Source organism: Ursus arctos, unplaced genomic scaffold, assembly GCF_023065955.2.
Source record: "Ursus arctos isolate Adak ecotype North America unplaced genomic scaffold, UrsArc2.0 scaffold_33, whole genome shotgun sequence".
Lineage (NCBI taxonomy): Eukaryota > Metazoa > Chordata > Mammalia > Carnivora > Ursidae > Ursus > Ursus arctos.
This window is the reverse complement of record NW_026623019.1, coordinates 1,180,326-1,200,271: the sequence shown is the minus strand read 5'-3', so window position 1 is coordinate 1,200,271 and position 19,946 is coordinate 1,180,326. Positions and strand designations below refer to the sequence as shown.

At 63.9% G+C, this 19,946-nt stretch overlaps 1 protein-coding gene across 1 annotated transcript in view; it reads right to left on the bottom strand.

Moving 5' to 3' along the window:
• Window positions 1–2,321: 2,321 nt before the first annotated feature.
• The window catches only part of PHF2 (PHD finger protein 2), a 69,927-nt gene continuing 52,302 nt past the window's right edge, over window positions 2,322–19,946 (bottom strand). Inside the window, 15 exon segments of the mRNA XM_048218362.2 lie at window positions 2,322–4,222; window positions 4,801–5,203; window positions 5,563–5,672; window positions 6,277–6,372; window positions 7,673–7,797; window positions 7,799–7,948; window positions 12,383–12,543; window positions 13,230–13,300; window positions 13,378–13,556; window positions 14,918–15,033; window positions 15,375–15,494; window positions 16,389–16,696; window positions 16,699–16,747; window positions 17,533–17,622; window positions 18,743–18,834. Coding sequence (XP_048074319.2) covers window positions 4,134–4,222; window positions 4,801–5,203; window positions 5,563–5,672; window positions 6,277–6,372; window positions 7,673–7,797; window positions 7,799–7,948; window positions 12,383–12,543; window positions 13,230–13,300; window positions 13,378–13,556; window positions 14,918–15,033; window positions 15,375–15,494; window positions 16,389–16,696; window positions 16,699–16,747; window positions 17,533–17,622; window positions 18,743–18,834 — 2,159 coding nt within the window. The 3' untranslated portion in view covers window positions 2,322–4,133.

The window sequence follows — 19,946 nt, the reverse complement described above, 5'->3', positions numbered from 1 at the left end:
CGCCCGGCACGCAGCAGGTGTTCGCGACCACGGAATCAGGCTGAGCTTCGGAAAGCCGAGCTCGGGAGCAGCGCGTGTACCCACACGGTGCTTGGGGCCCAGGGCGCCGCCCGGCCCCCGTCCGGCGGACCAGGCCCCGGCAGGAACAAACCCCCAAAGAGGGCTGACGGGCAACTTCGCGCTTGCTCTTGCGCGGTCCGCGGCGGTCGGGCGGCCCTGCTTAGGGCGGGGACTCGGGGGCCAGCGCTGGCCTCCTGCGGCTCCCGGCCGGTGCTCCGGTCATGGCTGTGTAGCCGGCGCTGCCGCCAGGCCGCTGGAGACGCGAGCGGGGCCTTGCGTCAGGACGTCGTGAGCGCGAGCGCCGGGCGGGGCTCTGGAGGGGGAGGGAGCGCCCCACCGCGTGGCCGTGCGCGCCACGGGCCTGCCGTGTGCGCGCCACGGGCCTGGTCTGGGCCTCCGACTTGGAGCCTGCGTGCCGGGCGCTGTGCGGCGGCGTGAGGAAGCCCCGGACGCCGGCAGGAAACCGCGGAGGAGGGAAGCGTCGTGGCCAGAGCGCCGGGCCCTCTGCAAGAATGGACTGAACGGCGGCCCTAGGGGCCGCGTGGATCGGCTGGTCGGGCCGCCAGAGCTGCCTCTCCAGCCTGCCCTGTGAGGAGGGTCGAGGAGGGTTGGCCGTCGCGTGAGGGGCCGGCCTGCAGGCTGTGCGGGGAGCTCAGTCAGCACCCCCTTCCCACTTCATTGCCTGCGGCTTTTGGCCTCCCACGGAGAAGGGAGAAGACCCCAGTAGGCCACGGCAGCACCGGGCCCCAGCCGCACCGCACCAGCACACCCAGAGGCGCAGGTCCTGGGTCTGTGCTTGGACACGCCCAGGCAGGGACCCCGTAGGGACACCTCACACAGGCCACTGGGGCCTGGGTGACGGCGGGCACAGGGCCTGGCCCAGGCACCCAACACCAGGGTTGCCCAGGTGCAGCCTAGGACAGGGCCTGGGGCCCAGGGGATGCTGGGTGGCCCCTGGGAGCCTCACTGGAGCCCGGTCCTCAGCCCCCAGATCCCAGACAACCTCTGAAGGTCCAGTCCCGACAGCCGCACAAAGGTGGGGGACCCAGGAGCAGCCAGATGGCCCAGACTCCAGGATGCGGGCGCAGGCACCCGGTGGCTGTGGGTGATGGGGCCCTGGGGCAGATTCTGGCTGGATCTGGGCTGGGATGAGGCAGCTGCAAGCAGGGTGAGTGCCCAGGCCCGGGGTGTGCAGAGACGGCCACATTGTGTGGGAACCAGCAGAGGAGACTTGGGCAGTCAGGTGCTCTGGAAGAATGCCACATCCAAGAGCCCAGCGATGTCTGAGATGCCCAAGAGAGGGGCAGCCCCTTCCAGGCAGGAGGACGGGTGCCTGGAGACCCCACCCTGACCCACCCTGAGCTCCGCTGAGGTCCTGGAGGCGCTCAGCCGCAGTGCGGGATAGGGGATGTCTACCCGGACACCCAGCAGGATGGAGGGAACCAAAGCTCAGACAGAAGCGAAGAGGGCACCAGGTGCTACATTTCTATGCTTCGTAACACGTGACACGTAATGAATTGCGAGACCAGCAGCTCATTTGAATACCCCCCACACACACACCATCACTGACACTCTCAGCTGTGTGGTCACCAGCGGCCTGGTGCAGCTCCCAGCAGTGGGGGCTGCTTCCAGGCTCACTCGCAGCATTGACAGTGCTGGCTCGGCTACCTGCAAACACCGTGACCCCGCCAAGCCCCCTCATCCACAGCTCATCTGAGAAGTGGGCGCACGAGGACCGCCCACCCTCACGACTCCAGGCCCCACACAGGCCCAGCCTGCAGCAGGGATGCTCAGCAGGGCACCAGCGTGGGCCGCTCTCCTGCGGCAGCCAGCTGGTCTTTCTCCTGTTGCCCTAATCCTCCACCCTCACCTGCCCCCCACGGTGCACCTGCGGGACTCCTGCTTACCTTCGCTGGCTGTGATTTAGACTGAGATTCTGGGTGCCGGCTCCGCGCCTGCTGGGACTCAGCGAAACCGCACACCTGTGAACTGTGAGCTCGAGGTGGTTCCGGAGGCCCCTGAGGGTGCTCAGGGCTGTGGCTGTAGGGCCTCTGAAGGCTGCCTGCCCCCACGCGCTCTTCTGGCCGCTCCTGCAGGCTGGCCTGGGGTGCTGCGGCTTTGGGGTGCAGGGCGGTGCCCGCTTCCCGAGGAGAATGCTGGCCGCCCAGCCTGGGCCTGCGCCCCAGCCCCGGGGCTCCCTCCCGCCACCCCCCACCGTGGGGGCAGACGCTGGCAGGAGAGCAGGAATGACACAGACATGGTTCTGTACAAAACCTGAAATATTTTTACTCTTTTAAAACTTTGATCTAAGCTGCCTTAGACCTCATGGACTCGATACAAGAGTAATATGAATTGGGAAATAAAACACTTTAATAGCCACAGTAAACTTTGTTAGAAATGTACATGTTGCCAAATAATAATAATAATAAACTTTAAAAAACAAAAGAGAGAGAGAGAACAGCTTGATGGCCGGGTTAGATTATATAAATGTTCAACAAGGACGGGAAAGGAAGCTTCGCGGACGCCAGGACGGCACAGTGGGCGCAGCCGGCGCCCGGCGAGCTCGCCCGCCAGCCTCGGGGCCGGGCCTCGCGGACACAGCGCCCAGGGACAGGCGTATAAACAAAGCTCATAAGAAATGTACAAATATAAAAAGCTACAAACATTAATAAATTACAGCATCACAAAACACAGAAACACTCCACAAGGTGCTAAGTAAAATAACCGCATCCCCACCCCCTTCGCCAACGAGAAGGAAAGAAAGAGCTGGTGTCCGAGTCGAAGAGCCCTCTCCCGCCGCGTTGGAGCGGGTCTGGCGCGCACGGTTTGCTGCTGCAAAGACAGACAGAAGGCTCCACAGACACCACTTGTTTTTCAGGCAATACCTTAGTTCCTAAAAGAAAAAAGTAACACCAACAGGGACAGTAAACAGAAAGAAGGAAGGCAAACCCAAGTGTTCGTCATACTCGGCAAAAAACTCGTATAAATGTTAATGACGGACCCTCTAGAAAGAAATTCCTAAAGATACTTTTACTCTTATAAAAAAGAAGTTATTTAAAAAGCTATTTACACGCTACATTCTATGAAAAATATGCTTCAGGAGAACATCTAAAATTAAAATACAGGATTGCCTGAGAAACAACTCCAGCCCCTCCATGTCGACGGGCGGACGTTCGGTCCGGGGTCCACCCAGGGACTCGACACCAAACACGGACAGATGACAAGACAGACGTGCCGGGCCCCGTGTCCTCGGGCCACCCCGCCGCCATCCGCCCCTCCAGGTGGGGTGCCTCAGCTGAGAAGTGCTTCTCGGAGTGTAGCCGGTTGGGCAGCACGGGGCCCACCCTCATGGCTTAGCCCGGGCCCCTAGGCCCCATGTCGTGGCTGGGCCCGACCCTTCCGGGGGGGACCCCATAACGGCACCCCCATCCACTAGCACACTGACCCTGCTGCCGGCCCCAGCATCCCGAGAAAGGCCCCAGCCGTTTGGGGCACGACACCCACCATCCGGCCCGCCACCCACCGGCCGGGGAGCACAGAGGCCCCTCTCCTGGCCCGGCTGCACGCTCTCTGGACTGTCTGAGAATCACTCGGGAAGAGCAGGGGGGCACAGAAGTCCCCACTTTCTTCTCCTCTTCCTCTCTAGTGTTCTTTGCCTTTTTTAAGCCTCTGGAGGCTACCAGCCTGTGGCCAGCTCAGACTCTGGGCCTGGTGAGCATTGGCTCACTCCTTCTTCCTCAAAGGACTCGTGCTCCCAGCAGAGCTGCAGAAGCCCTGCAATCACACCCACACTCAGGGGTGCCCAGAGGCTCTCCTGAAACTGGAATGGTCCTCAAACGGGCAGGGCCGAGTTTCGGGAACTGGTCACTCTAAGCAACTTGAGAAAGGACGTCTGTCCACATCGATGAGCTCCGCCTGCTGAAGCAACAGATGCTCGTATGGGGGGAGTGGTGGCCGGGAGGGGGCCAGGCCCTCCCCGGGGTGAGGCAGCGTGGCCACCCTCCTGGGGGCTGATGTTTTAGCGGGGCTCCGGGGGTCCTGAGCGGAGCGGAAGGATCCTGGCTTTCCAAACTTTAAAGGAGCAGTTTTCCGTTCCGATGAATTTTCAAAATTTTCCCAAGCCTCTGCTTGGCGGTGGCCATGCCCTTCTTTGTACGTTTTCCTGCAGGCAGAGGAGGAGACAGGAAAATGCCAGGTGAGCAAGAGGCCAGAGGAGCCCCTCCTTGAGCCCCCATCCTCTCTGGAAGATGGGCCTGTTGGACCTGAGCCCCGGGTGCTCCAGACCCTGCAAAACCACCAGGGGCCAACAAAGTGCCCTGCTTAGAGGCTGTGGTGACAAGAATGGGGGACAGCAGTACTCCAGAGTGAGGCCCATCCCACCTCCTGGCAGCAGGAGCCACGCTCCTTGTGTCCACAGCCGGCTGGGCCTCCTGGCCAGGGTACAGGCAGATCGGGGGCCTGGGGGTGACAGTGGGGATCCAAGGGACCTAGTCGGCAGTCCCACCGCCAAATCGCCCGGGGGAGCCTGGATCCCCTCCAGCCCCTCCCAGAGAACCCTCAGCAAACTGCTGACCACACCTCGAGTCCAAGCCAGGCCCCAAAGTCAAGGCAACGGCCCAGCCTCCACCCTGTGAGTGACCGTAGCTACAGACACAGGGCCACAGTGGGACAGAGGAAGGAGGCCTGCAGTCACCTAGGGTAGAGTCAGAGCAGGGCTGCTGGGGCACGCGGGCACGGTACCTTTGGCAGCAGTGTTGTTGGGGGATGACGCAGAAGGCCGCCTCTGTGTGAGGAAGACCCCAGGGGCCATGGGCTGGGAGGCACGGCCAGCCTGGGCCCCTGCAAAGGTTCCGGCCGCGGTATACTCGTGGTCCGCCAGGCTGCTGCTGTGTGCCTCAGGCGGGGGCTCGGGTGAGCTGCCCTCCTGTGAGGCCTGGCTGCTGGCTGTGCTGGTGGAGGCCGGGGTGGTGGACGCCGGGGTGGTGGAGGCCGAGGTGGTGGAGGCCGAGGTGGTGGAGGCCGAGGTGGTGGAGGCCGAGGTGGTGCTGGCGGAGGCGGAGGCCGAGGCGGAGGCGGAGGGGGAGGGAGTATTGGGAGCCAGCTTCCTTTTCGTGTTCTTTTTCTTCCTGCTCTTCTGCTCCTCCTTTGAACAAAGCGTATGGGCCGGCTTCAGACGCTGAAGAGCTGGCCCCCAGCAGCAGAAAGGGCTGGGCCCGCGCCCAAGCCCCACACCCATTCACCATGAACCCCTGAGCAGCGCTGGGACTGTGCGGGGGACCGGCATGCCCCCTGCGTGAGGGGACGTGGCCCCAGCACTCAGCCACAGGGGACACGTCCCCTCCCCCATCACCCCCACCACCTCTGACCTACCAGGAGACGCGCTGCCAGCTCCCACCTCCCCAGCTCCCCACTCCCAGGGGGTGTCCCCAAGCCTGTGACAGCTCGCAACCTGGGTGGGCTGGGCATGTGGGGAGCCAGAGCCCAGGCAGGGCCCCTCCTCACCTGCTGGGACAGCTTGGCTGCAGCAGCTGCCAGCCCAGTCTCAATGGAGGCCACCCTGGTGCCCTCGCGCACAGGCCTGTCCTGCCTTGGCACCGACGGGCCGACCCGTGCTGCAGGAGAGAGCATCAGCCTGCCTCGAGCGGCTGCCCAGCCCCTGGACACCCACTCCCCACCCCGGCCCCTCAGCCCCTGGACACCCACTCCCCACCCCGGCCCCTCAGCCCTGGACACCCACTCCCCACCCCGGCCCCTCAGCCCTGGACACCCACTCCCCACCCCGGCCCCTCAGCCCCTGGACACCCACTCCCCACCCCGGCCCCTCAGCCCTGCCCCCATCTGTCCCTGAGTCTCAGGACACTTCACAACTCAGGGAGAGTCAGCATGAGCCCCGATGTGAAGGACCCCCATGCCAGCAAGACAGGAGAAAGTGGACAAGACCCCCACCCCACGGGCTGCCATGACCCAGCCATGTGCAAAGATGGCCTTCCTAGGGCTGCTCATTCACGACAAACTAGGTGAGGGCCAGACCCCGCAGGGAGCCCCCCACTGCCCACCCCACTCGCAGGAGCTGGGGTGCCTTTGGGGGGAAAAGTGCAGCCCCAGTTAGGCTCCCACAGGCAGCCAGCCCCCCCAGTGCCCCTCAGAGCCAGGGCGCCTGCAGCCTTCAAGCCAGAAGGACGGGCCGGGGACGCACTGGCCAGCTCCTGGCACTACCTGTGGGGCTGTAGGGAGCGTCGTCAGAGCCTTTCCTCCGCTTGGACCGGGACTTGAAGACCGGACTGTCCTCGTCAGACTCCAGGGAGGGGTAAACTAGGAGGGGAGGGGGAGAAAGGCCTGAGCCAGTGGTGCCACGGGGAGACGGGGGCTTTCGGAAGCCAGCAGACCTTGTGAGCCGCTGTCCCTCCCAGCACTGCTACCACACGCACGGGTGCAGGCAGCCCCTGAACCACCTGGCTCAGGGCCCCCTGAGACCCAGGGAGGGCAGGGACTGGACAGACAAGAGGCCCCGGCAGCCCCTGTGGGCACTGCCCCAGTCTGGCTGCAGTGTCCACCGTGCCTCCCGGAATGCCCCTTCCTCTGCTGCTGTCAGAGAAGAAAACATCCCATGTCCACTGGAGGCTGCCACCCCAGCGAGTCTCCCGAGAAGGGAGCCCCGCCCAGGAGCCCTGGGTGACTCCCAGGTGCCCCCACTACCGCTGTGTCCTTCCATCCAGGGCCCGCCCTGCCCCCCAAGGGAGCCCAGAAAAGGCACTCCCCACTGTCAGTCTGTCTGTCCAACAGATGAGGTTGGGCCAGCCTCCCTTTGGGAGGGCTCTCTAGGGGCAGGAGTGTGAGCTTGGGGCCCATGGACTGAAGGCAGACCCTGCACCCCCAGGGCCAGCACATCCCAGCCCTGGGGCATCCTACACATCACTGAGGGGCGGGCCAACGTGTTCAGGCGGGTGCGCATTCCTGAGCCCCTCCCCCAGAGTGGCCTGGAGCCGAGAGGGCTGTGGTGGGGGGTGAGGGGTCATGCCCTCAGGGTCCCTGCTCCGCCCTCCTCAGATGTGGGCCACTCAGAGACAGACAGGGTGGATGGGGTCTCAACGTGTCTGTGAGTGTATGGCCACACGGGGGATGGCTGCGCCGGTCCTCAGAAGGCAAGACAGGTATCGACCCTCAGCAACGCCCCCTCCCAGGCCCATGCCTGAGGGCACCACGGCCACGGCCACACAAAACCCCCGCACCAACGTTCACAGCAGCAGCGTCCACAGTTGCCAAGAGCAGAAAGCCACCAGGCGTCTGCGAGCAGCTGACGGCAAGCACGTGTGGCGGCCGGCCCGACTCCAGCTGCAGCATGAACGTGCCGGGAAGAGTCCCTGAAGGACGGCCTGCACCCAGGACACGACGCAGGCAGACAGGGAGACGCGGGGGCCGGGGTCAGGGAGGGTGTTCTTCTGAGTGGTGACAATGGCGTGCCCTCCGCTGAGTTACACGCTTCTGAGAGCTGACTTTCCTATCTCCTAAAAAAGGGCCAAGGTCCGCGCATGGGGACGAGCCCCAGCAGCACCGCAGAGAGGTCCCTCCCCGGCGGCAGGCCCGTGCCCGCCCGCGCCCGCCACGGGCTCACCGTAGTCCGAGTCCTTGAAGCAGGCGTCCAGGTGGTCCTGCTCTTCCTCATAATCATCCAGGTCCACGCTGCTCTTGGCCGCCCTCTTCAGCAGCCGCTTGCCCGCGCTCTTGCCGCCACCCCCCGTTCTTCCGGGCACCGTGGGCCGTCAGTGAGCTGCCCTTGGCCTGGCCGGCGCCCCACGTGGTCTGCAGGCAGGAGTCAGAGGCCTGCAGGTTGGCCATGGACAGCATTCCCTGAATGGCTTCCTGCGTGCTGGGGGAGGCTGGGGGCTGGCTGGAGGCACAGAGAGACAGGCACTCAGCCCACGGCCCACAGCCCACGGCCCACAGCACTCAGCCCACGGCCCACAGCCCGTGGCACTCAGCCCACGGCCCATAGCGCTCAGCCCACGGCCCCCGGCCCGTGCCACAAGCCCACAGCCCACGGCCCATAGCCCATGGCCCAGCCCACGGCCATGGCACTCAGCCCACGGCCCATGGCCCATGCCACCAGCCCACAGCCCACGGCCATGGCACTCAGCCCACAGCCCACGGCACTCAGCCCACGGCCCATGGCCCATAGCACTCAGCCCACAGCCCATGGCCCATGCCACCAGCCTACAGCCCACAGCCTATAGCCCGTGGCCCAGCCCACGGCTATGGCACTCAGCCCACAGCACTTAGCCCACAGCCCATGGCACTCAGTCCACGACCCACAACCCATAGCACTCAGCCCATGGCCCACAGCACTCAGCCTACAGCCCACAACCCATGCCACTCAGCCCACAGCCCACAGCACTCAGTCCACGGCCCACAGCACTCAGCTCACAGCCCAGGGCCCACAGTCCACAGCCCATGCACCCTCCCACCCAGTGGCCAGAAGAGAATATGGGGTGCAGCACGGTGGTAGCTGATGACTCCCACTTAGAAACACCCCCACACTCTACAGGGACAGAGAAGGGCGTGGAGAGGGGACACAGGGAGAAGTGAGAGAGAGGAAGTGGGCAGAGAGAGAGGGGTGCCTGTTCCTGTCTCTGATCACAACTGCTCCCTCCCACCTGTTCTTTACCTGATGGCCACACGTCAGATCAGCCCCAGCTCAGCTCCTCTCAGCCACCCCCACGGGGGCCCAGCTTTGCCAATGCCACCTCCTGCCAACCTGACCCCAGCATCCGCTGCCCTCCAGCTCTAGGCACTGCTGCCCTCAGTGCCCTGCCACGCCTTCTTTGCCTGCCCCACACCTACCCCCCAGCACCTCCTCCCAGCTGCACCAGCTCCCCTCCCTCCAGGACCTGCTTTGGCTTCCGAGATACCCAGTGAGGCTATGCCACTACCTGGCACCGTGTTCTCTGCTGGTCTGGGCTCCGGGAGGGTGGGCAGGGCTCCCCTGCCACTGCCCGCCACCCCGTGCACAGCAGGGTCCTGGACACAGCTGGATGGGGAGAGCTCTCAAAGCCCAGGCCTGGACTCCTCCAGAAACTTTGCTTTCCTCCTCATCCCTGCGGACCCTTCCATGGGATCCTGCTGGGCCTCCTCACGGGACCTCCTCAGCTACCAGCCCAGGAAGCTCCCAGTGGCCGTGGCCCAGCAGTCATCTCCCCTCAGGAGCCGTTTCTGGCCCTCGTCCTTGCCCATCACTCCAGGCTTTGGGCCATAGGAGACAGGACAGCCCACCCTGGCCTGCAGGGCCCCCAGCCAACCACTGCATCGGGTACTCTGAGCAGACCCTCCCTCCACTCCATGGACCCCCAGGAGACAGGACCAGGAGCCAGGAATGGCGAGGGGGACCCATAGGCCAGCTTAGCCCTCCTCCCCATCACAGACACAGAAGGCCCAGGGAGCAACCACAGGGTCCCACCCTGATGTCTGAGCTCCAGGCCCCCTCCTGCCTGCCCCGTGAGCCCCCAGAGGATGGACCCACCCACAGGGCTACCGTGACCCCAAAGCAGCACCCAAAGTGTCAGTCCATGCAGGCCCTTCTGGGGGGTTCTCCATCATCTGCATTGTTTGCATCTCACGCCACCCCTCCCCACCCCCACTCCCAATCCCACCTCCAAGTGTTTGAAGCACATTTAGTAAGACCGTTAAAATGAAAAGGGGCCATGTGTCCCCACACAGAAATGAGAGCTTCCCAAGCCTGGGGCTGGAGGGTTGGGGGAGATGGAGTTGGCCCCCGGGAGCACAGACACAGAACGTCCCTGCAGGTCCTGGGGGCCCAGTGAAGCAAGCTTGGGCAGACACTGTAGTGCCGGTCACTGCTGGGCTCCAGGCCAGGGACTCTGTCCTCCTCCCACAGGCAGCCCTCCACAAATACCACGTCCCTGGGCCCTGTTCCAGACACACCGGACCACACTGTTCTGGTTTCTGCTGGAACCAAATAGGACTGCAGTTCCAAAGCCAAAACAGTGAGAAAATCAAGTCTGGTCAGGAGCTCCTGGCTCCTGTGCCCCACCTGTGATGCTGCCAGCCCCGTCCACGCTGTGCGGGCAAAGGGCTGTCCAGGTCCGACCAGGAGCACATGGCGTATCACTGCTGCACCAGACCACAGACCTGCATAGGAGCCCGCAGCTGGCCCAGCACCCGCTACACCCGGCCCTCAGGCACGGATGTGGCCCCATCCCGCCCTGCCCTGGAGGTCTGGGCCTCCTCACCCAGCCTCAAGGCGGAGCAGACACCAGGCTTCCCGCAGGGACAGCAGGGCAGGGGGCCAGAACACCCACTGCGAGCGTCCCCCAACCCCCGGAACCCGCGTGTTCCCAGCCCAGCCTGGCTGCACCCGAGAGGGAGGCCTGTGGAGTGCAGGGCTGCATGCGGCTCAGGCCGCCGGTCTGTCCACACGGGGCTGGCGAATCAAGGAGCAAAGTCTAACCAGCGCACATGGAAAATAATCTCTTAATCCTCCAATTATCATACCAAAATCCTCTCCTCTCACCCCCAGCAGTAAACACTCAGCAAACCATCCTCAAGAAATTAACATATTTCCCTCCATTTTTTCAGCTATTTTTTCCCAACAGCGAAAACTTAAAACAGAGCAAATGGACCATCAAAAACTGACCTGCTCTCCAAATGGGAGACTGGGGAGAGGAACTGCCTGCAGCCGGCAGAGGGGGTGGGCCTGGCAGGCACGTGTGCACGTGTGCAGGCGGGTGTGAGTGCACACGTGCGTGGGGCACACATGTGTGTCTGCAGAGCCGTGAGCAGCACACCCACACACCAGCCGCCCTCCTCCCTGGCGCAGAGCCCAAGCCGCAGGGCCCGTGTCCCGGCTCCATGCGGAGTCCCGGCACCGGCCCTGCCCCCGCAGCTCACGGGGCGGAGACCCTGCCTCTCCGGGCTCTGGACACGAGCAGCTAGCGGAGCTGCCCGCTAGTCAGAGTCCCTCTGGGGAGAAAGGCACCCCCAAGGTGCTGCGGAGCCAGCAGTGCCCTCCTGGAACGGGGGTCAGACCCCTCCCAGCAAAGGGGCCAAGGCCAGAGTCCTGCCAGCGCACATCTGTGCCGGGACGGGCCCACGTCTGCATGTGGACAGAAAGCACTGAACACTGAGCAGGAGCAGCCCATCCAGAGGGCTGCTGACGCGGCCGGCCCCACGCCACACCCCGGGGACAACGCTCCTCGGCTGTCTGAACGCAGCACAGCGCACAGAACAGACGTTCCTGAAAAAAGATACAGCCATCTGATCTGCAGGAGCCCTTCCCAAGCACGGCCTAATCCGCCTCTTCGGGCCCCCAGGTTCGACACCCACCGGGTGTGCGGCCTCCCCATGGGCTCACGCAGCCCTGGGACCTCCATTCTGGAAACACGGTCTCGGAGGCAGGTCGAGGGGACCCAGCACCGCGCAGGCCACGTGGGCCCCGCCTTCCTCGGGCAGGTCACCCCTGCCTGGATGTCAACGCCCAGCACAGGTGCCCTTCGGGGGGGTCCTCCACCCGGTTCCATCATCAGGCAGGCAGGGGTTCCTGGTCCCACCTGGGCCGCTTCCCGGCAGCGCGGCCTGGAGCAAGCTGTCCTGCCGCAGGAGTCTGCTGCCGTCCTGAGGATTAGCAGGGTGCCAGCCCGCATGGTGACGGAGATCCCCCCCCCACACCCCTGCTGGGGAGGCCCTGACCCCTTGGTTATCTGTCTGTGGTACCTGTGAAAATCCCATGTGAAAAAAAAACTGACCACAATGCTTAAAAACAAAGTTTGACTGGATGTAGAGAGACTTCAACTGGGACCATCACCAGAGAAACGAGCTGAGGCCCTTCCCCCAACAAAGTGTGGAGGGATCAATCCATTTCTCCCAAATCAGAGGCCTGGGCAGGAGGAACCTTGCTACCCGGGCCTTCACGGCTGCAGAGAGTAGGCTCCCTGGACGCGCACGGCGCTCAGGGACAGTCTGGCTTGGTCCCCATGCGCCCCCAGTTGGGTGTGGTCATCTGGGAACCTGGCAGATCCAGCCCCTCCTCGCAGCATGGCTCCTCCAAAAGTCCCCAGGTGACGCAGCCGCTCAGACGGCTCCCACACGGCCCCAGGCCCACCGCTCCTCAGCCTCCTCCCTGTCTGGGCGTCCAGGAGCTCCGCAGACCCTCAGGACCAGCAGGACTCGCCCCCACTCGCCTCCCTGGCCCGCCGGCACCACCTCTGCTTGGGCGGGGTCCTACTCTGGACGGGGGCCCAGGGAGCCCCGATGTGCCAACCGCCTCAAGCAACCACACCCACCCTGGCTGTGGCCCAGGCCCCCTCCGTACCTGTTGGGGTTGTACTCAAGCGCTCCGACCTCCTCGCTGGCCTGCAGCAGGTCCAGGATGCCCGCCGCCGAGCCCACGCCCTCCTTCTTCACTTTGGCGTTGCGGGCGGGCTTGGTGTCCGTGTCGATGTGCAGCGAGCCCTCGTCGGAAGAGTCGTCACTCTGCTGTGGGGACCAAGCCACAGGTCAGAGGCAGTTTGGGAAAGAGCTACTGTTCCCCTTTGGCCAGAAAATGACGTTTCTCAAAGTCTGTGAAGAGCCAGGCCGTGTAATGAGCACCGCGGGTGGGGCTGGGCGCCGGAGCTTTCCGCCGGGACCGCAGGCCTGCCCCAGAGGACGGAGCTGCCTTCACGCCCTGCCCTGTTTCCCAGTGAGCCCCACTCCTGACTACAGATATGAGAGGAGCTGTGGGGCTGGGCAGGGAGCAGGGGGGCGCTCACGCTCACACTCAGGGACCCCAGTTAGCCCCCAGCTGGTGGCTCTGTGGGGACCCTGGCCTCCTTGGAAACAGCCTCCGTGCCCTGGGTTGGAGGTGACCTAACTTCAGCCCCCACAGCACAGGGCAAGGCCTGGCCCTGCATGCCCCCCATTCCTTCTCTTCACAGTGGGGTGGCCACTCACCGAGACCCGCAGAGCTCCGCATGCCCTGTCTCCATCCCTCCTCTGTGGGGCCCGCAGCCAGAACCCAGGCCACCCTCCCCACGAAAACGCCCGAGACAGGGCAGAAGATGACCCCTTTTGCAGCTCACACGCAAAGCCGTCAGCCACGTCCCAGTGCGTGGCAAGACCACCCAACACAGGGATGGACACTTGGCTCCGCCTCCCGGGCCCGGCACGGACACGCTCACCTTGTAGAGTGCCGCGTCCAGCTTCGGCTTCGTAGCAGGCGTGGGCAGCGGCTCCTTCCCATCCAGCAAGACTGAAAGCACAGCACCCGTGCGTCTGGCAGAGGCCTCGGGAGGACGGCCCGCTCCCCACCCTCACGCCCTCACTCACAAGACAAATCTCTCTTGGGGGCGTTCCTCTTCCTCCTGATGGGAAACTCGTCGATCTTGAGCTCCCCATCGTCCGACACATACTCGTACTCATCCCGCACCGGCTGGGGCTTGTCCTCCTTGAAGCTCTGCACGGCCCCAAACACGCCGGGGCTGGGCTGCGGCTTGAGGGCCTTGGAGCTGGGACGGCACGAGCAGGTCGTTCAGTGCCCCCCGTGCTCCAGCCTGGGTCTCAGAGGACCAGCAGCTGGCCACACACGTGCGGCCCCGTCCCAGACCCGTGGCTCCAGTGAGGACGGCGCATGGCCCACGCGGTGCGTGCCCGGCCCTTCCTCAGGCTGTCTGAGGGCGTGCTCCTCACGGCCCCCCACCCTGGGGTGCGGCACCAGCTCGGCTTCACATGGAGCCAGCACCAACTCCCGGGGTTCCCTGCAGAGCTATTTTGGAAAAACAAATTCCGCTATCCTTCAGCTGGGCCCCCCTCAGGGTGAGACAGGGCTCCAGCCGTGCCCAGCAACGGGGACAGCGGGCCGGGGCAGGGCTCTGTCAGCCCCCAACGGGACGGTTCCCACTCCCAGGCGGCAGGGAGCCCTGGGATGTGGGTGAAGCAAGAGCATACCCAGCTGTGACACAGTTCGAGTCCTGTCCCCTGCCACGTCGTCCGTTTCCAAAGTCCCGGGGCCCAGCACCTGAGCTTCGGCCCAATCAGCAACATGCTCAGGGCCATGAGGTCAGGGCAATGGGGCCCTCAGACCAGACCCATCCCACCTGCTCGCTGAGCAACCCTGGCACAACGCCAAGAGATCTCAGGAACAACAGCCCATCGTGCCAGGCTCCCCAGATGCTGCCCTGACCCGTTTCCCCACCAGCTGCAGTGAGGAAACGGAAGCCCACGGCAGAACACTGGCCCCATTTCCACTGAGATTTGCTGCTTCCCCACCGAGGGGCGCCCACCCCGACTTCAGACTCAGTAGGCAACTGCATGAGGGACCGCGGCCGGTCGGGGGTTCTCAGCGGGCGAGGGGTGCCCGGCCTGCCAAGCTGATCAGCAGACACACACCAGTTCCACGGTCTAGAACACAGATGTGCCCACTCCCACACACACACCCCCTGAGGCTGGGTGCTCCACCTCTCAGCTCAATGCCACCTCCTCCAGGAAGCCCTCTTGATTTCTCAGGCCCCAGAGGCCCCTCAAATCTAGGCCCCACAAATCTTTCCTCCATAGCCCCCACCTCAGCCATAATTTTAGGGACATTTGAGAAGACCGGGTTCACACTGGCCTCTGGGCCCCAAGGCCAGGCCCCTGACCCACCCTACCTCTTTTCTCCCAGTCCAGGACAACTGAGCTAACAGCCACCTCGGAGTCACACTCTCCCCCTGCCCCTCTGCACCCTTCAGAGCTCTCAGCCTGGGAGGCAGGGAGAGGGTCTGCCAGCTCAGAAGGGGGGCCTTGCCCGGGTTGCCCTCCGGGAGGGCGTGTGTCTGATGTGTGCGAGCGTGTGTGATGGGGGAGGGGCACGTGTGCAGGAGCATGCACGTACCCCAGCAGTCTCTTGTTGAAGGAGAACGAGAACTTGGGGTCCTTGCTCCCGGACAGAGGACACTTCTCCAGCTTCTGCTCTTCCTCCATCTTCAGCAGGGAGTCAGGCTTGCTGTTCTGGAAAGCAAACACAGGACCGTCCTTGAGCCCCACGCAGGTAACCAGTGGGCAGAGGTGTGGGACAGGCCACCCTCCTCCCTCTGACCACATCATCCAAGAGCCCTCTTCTCTGTAGGCCCGGGCCTGCAGGACACGGTCCAGCTGCAGGGAGTATGAAGTCAAAGCAGGGCTGTGCATCCACTCCGAGAGGGACAGGAGGACACACACCTCCACTCATACCACCAGGCCCACGCACAGCCCGCATACCCCCTTCTCACAGAACACAGCCCCCCCGAGGGCAGGCCCACACACCCACACACACCCACACACACCCGCACACACACACACACACACCTCACCTTGTACTTCCACTTGGCTTCTGACTTGCTCTTAGTTTGCTCTCGGATTTCTAGCCTCTCCACGTCATTCTGCGAGCTGATTGCCTCCTTGTTGGGCACACTCAGGACACTCTTTGTGGCCTAGGAAACAGCGGTCATGACCCAGCAGCAGACATGGGAGGGGTCAAGGATCCCCGAGGCTACAGGGCAAAGCAAGAGCCACACGCACAGAGCCCTGCCTCCCAGTGGGAGTGTGACTCCTCACATGCAGCAGCCCACCCATCCGCCATCCACCCACCCACCCACCTACCATCCCACCCATCCTCCATCCTCCCACCCAACCATCTATCCACCCACCCAACCATCCACCACCCACCCAACCATCCATCCACCCACCCAACCATCCATCCCTTCCTCTCTCTCTCCCCCCTTCCTGCCATCCATCCATCCATCTGTTCATTCATCTACCCTCTTTGCCTTGAGGAAGGGAAAACCAATGTGCCCCACTGCAGCCTATGATGCTGGCCCTGGTGGTCGCTGACCCCCTCGCCCCCACCCAGAAGTGGGTAACAACCTCCCACTAGCAGGAAATCACTCAATGGGGCTTGGTCTTGGGCTCATGGTCCCTGAAGCCCACACCTAAGGGCCTCTGGTCACACTGGTAGGTCCCAGGGCCAGGCCCACCTCTCTCACTGCCTGTAAAGGCTCAGGCCCCTCAAGTAACTGCCCACATCATCAATCCCCCTTCCGCCTCCCTACTGTCCTCCCCTGGGCACCTGGCCCACCTTCAGATCTCAGCCAATGCCTGGGTCCCAGAGAGGACTCAGCCAGCTCATCCCCCCAAGTGACCCTGTGCAGTGTCCCCTGTCCCAGCACAGACACCACTGCCTTCCCTGTGAGACTCACTCCCCACTGCACCAAACTCACGGGGGCACAGCCCACCTACCCCGAGCCTCTAGCACCAGGACACAGCAACCCAGCTCCATCCCACCGGCCAGCCCCTCTGACCCCAGGCAGGAGGGTGAGGCCACCCACCTTGCCTTTCTTGGGAGGCTCGATCTTGGTCAGCGCCTCCTTGGTGTGGGCCTCCAGCAGGTCGAGGTTGGGGATGGTGGGTGAGGCCGCCCCCCTGCACTTCTTCCCTTTCTTCTTGCCCCCATCCTTGAGCTTCAGTGGTTTGGGGGACTTGGGGGGCTTGGGGGGCTTGGGGGCTTTGGATGGCTTGGGCATCTTCATGGTTTTGGGAGTCTTTTTTTTGGAAACTTTCTCCAGGAAGGACCGAGGAGGGCTGGCCTCAATAGGGGATGGGGGCTCCTCTTTCTCCCGGTCCCCAAAACAGACTTATCTGAGGAGATGGCTGGGGTCACTTCAGGTCGGGCGGCCTTGGAGGCATTCTAGGGAAAGGAGAAGGAGAGGTGGCCAACCGCCTCCCGCCAGGAGGGCTCAGCCCAGGCTGTGGGAGACACTCCAGCAGAAAGGACCTCTGCCTACACCATCATACAACACATCCGTCTACACCACCCATGGGACACGCTCACACCTATCCTACAGCATCATGTGACACGCTCATATCTGTCTACACCATTCAGTGACACACATTTGTCCTACGGCATCCATGCAACACACTCACACCCATCTACACCACCGTGTGACACGCTCACACCCGTCTACACCACCGTGTGACACGCTCACACCCATCTACACCACCGTGTGACACGCTCACACCCATCTACACCACCGTGTGACACGCTCACACCCATCTACACCACCGTGTGACACGCTCACATCTGTCTACACCACCCGTGTGGTGTAGACACACTCATCTACAGTACCCGTGTGACACGGTGCCATTCGTCTACGCCATTAGCCACCTGACCCCTCTACCTCCTTGGTGGGGACTGCCGTCCCACCTGCAGCACAGAGAGGCTGGGGGCAGGCCAGCTCACACAAGCAGAGTCTCCAGCGGCTGGAATTGTCCTCCCTCCAGACCCCGCCCCACCCACTTGGGGAGCTCCAGCCAGGAGGCCACAGGCAGCCACAGGTGCCTCAGGGTCCCCATCGTGCCAGGGACCCTGCCTCAGAGGGTCAGGGGAGAACCATCTCAGACACGACCATCCCTGGCAGGCAGCTGTGGGGAGGCCAGAGCAGGCAGGGCTGGCGGCCCCCGGGTCAGTCCTACCTCGCTGAGGCGGATCTCTTTGGCGAGGTCTTTGATGAGCTGGGAAGGTTTGAAGTGCTCTGGGAGCTCGTCCTCATGCTCCGCCAAAGCCTGAAGGGCAGTACATGCAGGGCCAGCGGTCAGCTGCCCAGCCCGGGTGCCGACATCCACCTGCCCAGGCCACGCTGCCCCACCCCTTCACACCCACAGGGTCCCTGAGCAGGCTCGACCGCCAAGGATCCTGATTCACCCACACTGTTCCTCCAAGTCATCTCCTGCCTACCAACCCAGGACCCCCTGCAGCCCAGACAGGCATGGGGCGAGCGCTGCCGCGGGCAGGGACTGGCTGCCTGGGGTCCGCACGAGTCAGCCCACTGCACGAGTCAGCCCACTGCAGCCAGACGTGAGCCTGTAAGAGGGCTCTGCCACCACCCCTCTCCACAGGGGGAGTAACAGAGTCCCAGAGAGGATGAGGTGCCGAGGCCACTACCAGCTGGGCAGTGGACGTGGGCCATCCCTTCTTCCTAGGCACAAGGCCGCTACCTCTGCCCACATGGCTGAGGTGAGGTGGGAGGGACACCAGATATGGTTCCAGGCCTTGAGGCCAGAGATGTGGCTGTAGGACAGCCCTGGGAGTACCGCTGAGGGGGCCTTGTGGGGAGGGTCAGTCCCAGGGCAGTGCTGCTGGGGTGGCATGGGGGGACAGGGCAGTGCTACTGGAGGGCTTATAGGGGGCACTGGACAGTGCCGCTGGGGGGACACGTGGGAGACAGGATAATGCTGCTGGGGGGTTTATGGGGGACACTGGGCAGTGCTGCTGGGGGGCCATGGAGGGCACTGGACATACTGTTGGGGGTACCTTGGGGGTAAAATGCCATGTTGCTATGGTGGTCACAATGGGGGGACATGGTGGAAAGGGAGGCCCACATCACTTCTGAGCTGATGCCTAGGCTGGCCAGGGTGGCCAAGAGGCTCTTCCCATCTCCTGCCCCGAATGCAGCCCTGCCCCGGCCCTCGGATGCACTCAGCGCCATCTCCACCACCCACCCTCTTCCCACCGACTCTCCAGGACCCCCAACCCCCATCCCTCAGGCCGGGAACTGCTTCCAGCACCTCCCCCCCGCTACAGGTGGGCAGGGGACAGACAGCAAAGGAAAGGCCAGCACGGGGGAGGGCTCCCCACCAGCCACGCTCCTCTCTGCTCAGGGACACACCTGGCCCACCTCCCTACCTGCTTTTTCGTCCATGATCTAAAAGCACCATTGAGAATTTTAGCTCCTTGGACTAAATGAGGGGGCAGCTGCTTCCCAGACTTGTGAGAACCTGGCGGGAGGTAGAGGGATTGGGTCAGGGGAGTGTGCGCCGCCTTCGGGGCGGCCTCGCGTGGTGGGCGGGGCCAGGGCTGGACCTCCACCCACTGCCACCTGCCCAACTGCCAACGGTCCCTCTTGGAACCTCGGGGGACCTGTCCGAGATGCCCTGTGAGGGTCAGGACCGGCCCCCGCACCGCCCACCCACCAGGGCCTTCAGCAGGCAGCCCAGCTCCCTCTCTGCTTGTCCTCCAGGCCACCCGAGTGAGGGGCCACAGGTGCACCCACACCTCACGTGGCCTCTGCACAGCTGTGGTAGCGGGGACTCCCCTGTGGCCACAGGGACAAGCATGGCCTCTGGCACGCCCTTGGGGCTGGGGGAGCCCCGCAGAAAAGGGACAGAGTGCCCCCCTTCTGGCGGGGAGCTCGCTGCAGAGGCCGGCTGCCTACTCTGGGCCCCCGATGCAGGGGCGGACCCGGCTGCTCGGCAGTCACCCCATCAGGCCAACCCCAGGGTATGGCTCTGCCTACACTGCCCCCACCCCACCTCCCTGCCAGGAGCCCCCAGGCCAGCCCCCAGGGGCTCCCTCCCAGGTACTCCCTCTGCCGGGGTGAAGCTCAGGGATCTGACTTTGGGGATGGACAAATTTCACTGAACCCGACCAGCCGAGGTCAAGGCCCATCTCTCTAGCTTTCCCATGTCAAACCAGAGCCAGGCTACAAAGGGCTCCGGTGGGAATGCAGCCCGGCTGCTGGGAGCCGCACTGACCCTGAAGGCCTGGGGTGGAGGGCGGCCGCCTGTCTGTCCATGGACGGCAGGGACCCAAAGAGCCCACCCCTTCCCACAAGACTCCCCAGGGATCCCGGCACGCGCCCAAGCCCAGGATGGCAGGGATGCCGCAGGGGTCCCTCAGCTGGTAGCCCAGAGCCAGGTGGACCCCCAGGCCTCTTGACGTCCTGAATGAGTCCCACCAGCAGTGACGTGAGCCGGGCCTGGGAACACACATCCCAGTGTTCTTTCTGAAACATCGACAGCCCCACGGGGCGCCATCCAGCCTCACACTGCACAGCGGGGCTCAGCTCGCCCCATGGTCTGGCCCCCACGTCCCCGAGCTCCACATGCAA